Genomic DNA, 5000 nt, shown 5'->3' with positions numbered 1-5000 from the left:
CCTGACCAGCTAAGACCAGGCTGGAAATAGCTGGAAACCAGCCTGGAAATGGCCAAAACCCCTCTAAAACCAGCTTGGTCGACCAGCTAAAACCAGCCAACCAGCCTAGGCTGGTTTAAGCTGGATTTTTCAGCAGGGTTTCAAACCAGAAGAGCGAATTTGCTCAAAATAACGCAAAAACAGCTTATTTTCACTTTTGTTTTGTGAAATATTTGTGTCCTCCTAGTGTTTATAGCAGCGTGGGATACATATATGACTGTCAACAGCTCGAACAATGTGTTTCGTGACCCTTTAAACTATGTAGTGGTCACTGACCTCTGGAGTTATTTCACCGTCTGTTCTAAAACAATAGTTTTTGTCATCCTTACTGCAAACGTCTATGAGTGATAATATCATTAAATGTGGAGTGGGCCTTACAATATGTTCTGGGGGGAAAAGGGGGTCAACAAGGGAGCTTTAGACGAGTCAAAAACGTACATACAGCACCTTTAAATGTGACTGAGCTGAACACTAGTGTCGAGTGAAATGACTAGTGATATATCATACACTGTGCTCATGGCAAAGACGAGAGGAATCAGTTATTAGAGCTGTTACACTCAGAAACATGTTGAACATCAGCATCTGTGTTAAACAGCACATGGAGAAGATTGAAAAGATGATTATAGTTTGATAGAAGGGGAGTAATAATGGCTCCTTCAGCTGTTTTGAGTGATCGTGATGTGAGGACGGTGTGTGTGTTTGCTTCATTCAGACAGCGTTCACACACGTTACCGATCAAACCACAGACACTTTTGTAGCGCTGAATAATTGATGGAGGAGCTTTACTGAACTACACGCTTCTGAACTGAGCTTTACTGCTGCAGTGTGTGTGTGTGTGTGTATTACTGGAGAAAACTCTTTAAAATCAAGACTTGACTTCAGATGGTATTCACTCAGTGTAAAACACACACACATGCTCGCGCACACACACACACAAATGCATGTACACACGCATACAGTGAGTGTGTTTGAGCTCAGAGTGAATCATTGAGTGAATCAGTGATTCGGTGAATGTGTTTTGAGGTCGGAGTGAATCAGTTAGTGAATCAATGGGTGTGTTTGAGTTCAGACTGAAATACTGAGTGAATCAGTGAGTGTATTTGAGATCAGAGGGAATCAGTGAGTGAATCAGTGAGTGTATTTGAGGTCAGAGGGAATCAGTGAGTGAATCAGTGAGTGTATTTGAGGTCAGTGTGAATCAGTGAGTGTATTTGAGGTAAGAGGGAATCAGTGAGTGTATTTGATGTCAGAGTGAATCAGTGAGTGAATCAGTGAGTCTGTTTGATGTCAGAGTGAATCAGTGAGTGAATCAGTGAGTGTATTTGACGTCAGTGTGAATCAGTGAGTGTATTTGAGGTAAGAGGGAATCAGTGAGTGAATCAGTGAGTGTATTTGATGTCAGAGTGAATCAGTGAGTGAATCAGTGAGTGTGTTTGATGTCAGAGTGAATCAATGAGTGTGTTTGAGTTCAGAGTTAATCAGTGAGTGATTCAGTGAGTGTATTTGATGTCAGAGTGAATCAGTGAGTGAATCAGTGAGTGTGTTTGATGTCAGAGTGAATCAATGAGTGTGTTTGAGTTCAGAGTTAATCAGTGAGTGATTCAGTGAGTGTGTTTGATGTCAGAGTGAATCAGAGAGTGTGTTTGATGTCAGAGTGAATGAGTGAGTGAATCAGTGAGTGTGTTTGATGTCAGAGTGAATCAGAGAGTGTGTTTGATGTCAGAGTGAATCAGTGAGTGTGTTTGATGTCAGAGTGAATCAGTGAGTGAATCAGTGGGTCTGTTTGATGTCAGAGTGAATCAGTGAGTGAATCAGTGAGTGTGTTTGATGTCAGAGTGAATCAGTGAGTCTGTTTGATGTCAGAGTGAATCAGTGAGTGAATCAGTGAGTCTGTTTGATGTCAGAGTGAATCAGTGAGTGAATCAGTGAGTGTGTTTGATGTCAGAGTGAATCAGAGAGTGTGTTTGATGTCAGAGTGAATCAGTGAGTGTGTTTGATGTCAGAGTGAATCAGTGAGTGAATCAGTGAGTCTGTTTGATGTCAGAGTGAATCAGTGAGTGAATCAGTGAGTGTGTTTGAGGTCAGAGTGAATCAGTGAGTGTGTTTGATGTCAGAGTGAATCAGTGAGTGAATCAGTGAGTCTGTTTGATGTCAGAGTGAATCAGTGAGTGAATCAGTGAGTGTGTTTGATGTCAGAGTGAATCAGTGAGTCTGTTTGATGTCAGAGTGAATCAGTGAGTGAATCAGTGAGTCTGTTTGTTGTCAGAGTGAATCAGTGAGTGAATCAGTGAGTGTGTTTGATGTCAGAGTGAATCAGTGAGTGAATCAGTGAGTGTGTTTGATGTCAGAGTGAATCAGTGAGTGAATCAGTGAGTGTGTTTGATGTCAGAGTGAATCAGTGAGTGTGTTTGATGTCAGAGTGAATCAGTGAGTGAATCAGTGAGTGTGTTTGATGTCAGAGTGAATCAGTGAGTGTGTTTGATGTCAGAGTGAATCAGTGAGTGAATCAGTGAGTCTGTTTGATGTCAGAGTGAATCAGTGAGTGAATCAGTGAGTGTGTTTGATGTCAGAGTGAATCAGTGAGTCTGTTTGATGTCAGAGTGAATCAGTGAGTGAATCAGTGAGTCTGTTTGTTGTCAGAGTGAATCAGTGAGTGAATCAGTGAGTGTGTTTGATGTCAGAGTGAATCAGTGAGTGTGTTTGATGTCAGAGTGAATCAGTGAGTGAATCAGTGAGTGTGTTTGATGTCAGAGTGAATCAGTGAGTGTGTTTGATGTCAGAGTGAATCAGTGAGTGAATCAGTGAGTCTGTTTGATGTCAGAGTGAATCAGTGAGTGAATCAGTGAGTGTGTTTGATGTCAGAGTGAATCAGTGAGTGTGTTTGATGTCAGAGTGAATCAGTGAGTGAATCAGTGAGTCTGTTTGATGTCAGAGTGAATCAGTGAGTGAATCAGTGAGTGTATTTGACGTCAGAGTGAATCAGTGAGTGTGTTTGATGTCAGAGTGAATCATTGAGTGTTTTTGATGTCAGAATGAATCAGTGAGTGAATCAGTGAGTCTTCCACATGTCTTGATGCAGTGTTTGACCTCTGTTTGTGTGTGTGTATGTGTGTTTCAGATGCTGTACGCTGCCAGCCCATACTCAGACCCGGTGGTGTTCGCAGACATCGACCCACAGCCCATCATTGATGAAGAGGAGGGTCTGATCTGGGTTGTTGGACCAGTTCTGGCCGTCATCTTCATCATCTGCATTGTCATCGCCATCCTGCTGTACAAGAGGTAGAAACCGTGGAGGAACACACACCTAGAAAGACACTATTATAAACACACTCATAGAAGATTCACACAGACTCTATTATAAACACACAGCTAGAAGATTCACACAGATAAACACACAGTGGGGTTTTATTAGCTGAGGTGCTACTGGCTAACACATAGGCAGAGCTGAGAGCCAAGATGGCCGACAATAAGAATATCACAGAGCAATATATTGTATTTTATAATTATCCTGTAATTTTATACTTTAAAGAAGGTATCTTTAAAATATTCATAATTTGAAAGGTTTTTTCTTTTATAAATCTGGTCAACAATTTATTATCTTCTTATTTTTGTTATTATTAAAATAGTTTATTTGACCCCTGATGAATAAAGGGACTAAGCTGATTCAATCACAGATTTTCAGATCATTCAGACACAATAAGAGCTGAAAGGTGTGTTGAGAAAGAAAATGAAGCACATTTGTATTTGCGGTGGTCTTTCTCGTTGTGTTTCTGCAGTTTTGCGTCCCTTTAATAATCCCCCGCTGCTCATTTGAATATAGACTGATCTGATCATCTGCTGTAAATTACATTCAGGCACTGAGCTGAACATCTATGGCGGCGGGGTCCTTCATATATCCAGGGTTATTTGATGTCTTCTGATGGCAGATTTATTTGTTAATCACAGAATCAATGTCACGCACTCATGCACACATCTCATAGTGTAATATTACAATGTCAACAACACAAGACACACACTCGCTGCACGACATACACACTCACACACACATTCAGGACAAGTAGAAACACACAGAAGAAGAAGAGCTGAAAAATATAAACATCATCAGAAACATCACGCTTTCATTATATTATATTAAATTATATTATATTATATTTATTATATTATATTATATTATATTATATTATATTATATTATATTATATTATTATATTATATTATATTATATTATATTATATTATATTATATTATATTATATTATATTATATTATATTATATTATATTATATTATATTATATTATATTATATTATATTATATTATATTATATTATATTATATTATATTATATTATATTATATTATATTATATTATATTATATTATATTATATTATATTATATTATATTATATTATATTATATTATATTATATATATTATATTATATTATATTATATATATTATATTATATTATATTATATTATATTATATTATATTATATTATATTATATTATATTATATTATATTATATTATATTATATTTATTATATTATATTATATTATATTATATTATATTATATTATATTATATTATATTATATTATATTATATTATATTATATTATATTATATTATATTATATTATATTATATTATATTTATTATATTATATTATATTATATTATATTATATTTATTATATTATATTATATTTATTATATTATATTATATTATATTATATTATATTATATTATATTATATTATATTATATTATATTATATTATATTATATTATATTATATTATATATATATTACATTATATTATATTATATTATGGTATATTATATTATATTATATTATATTATATTATATTATATTATATTATATTATATTATATTATGGTATATTATATTATATTATATTATATTATATTATATTATATTATATTATATTATATTATATTATGTTATATTA

The 5000-nt window shown here is 34.1% G+C and overlaps 1 protein-coding gene across 29 annotated transcripts in view; it reads left to right on the top strand.

Moving 5' to 3' along the window:
* The window catches only part of LOC130232565 (receptor-type tyrosine-protein phosphatase delta-like), a 389872-nt gene that overhangs the window by 336325 nt on the left and 48547 nt on the right, over positions 1-5000 (top strand). For all 29 annotated transcript variants that reach the window (XM_056462519.1, XM_056462527.1, XM_056462526.1 and 26 more), the window contains one exon: positions 3158-3318. In XM_056462519.1, coding sequence (XP_056318494.1) covers positions 3158-3318 — 161 coding nt within the window. The remainder of the gene's footprint in view (positions 1-3157; positions 3319-5000) is intronic.

Source organism: Danio aesculapii, chromosome 7, assembly GCF_903798145.1.
Source record: "Danio aesculapii chromosome 7, fDanAes4.1, whole genome shotgun sequence".
Lineage (NCBI taxonomy): Eukaryota > Metazoa > Chordata > Actinopteri > Cypriniformes > Danionidae > Danio > Danio aesculapii.
The sequence above is the reverse complement of the archived record's forward strand: the minus strand, read 5'-3'. Positions and strand labels throughout refer to the sequence as shown.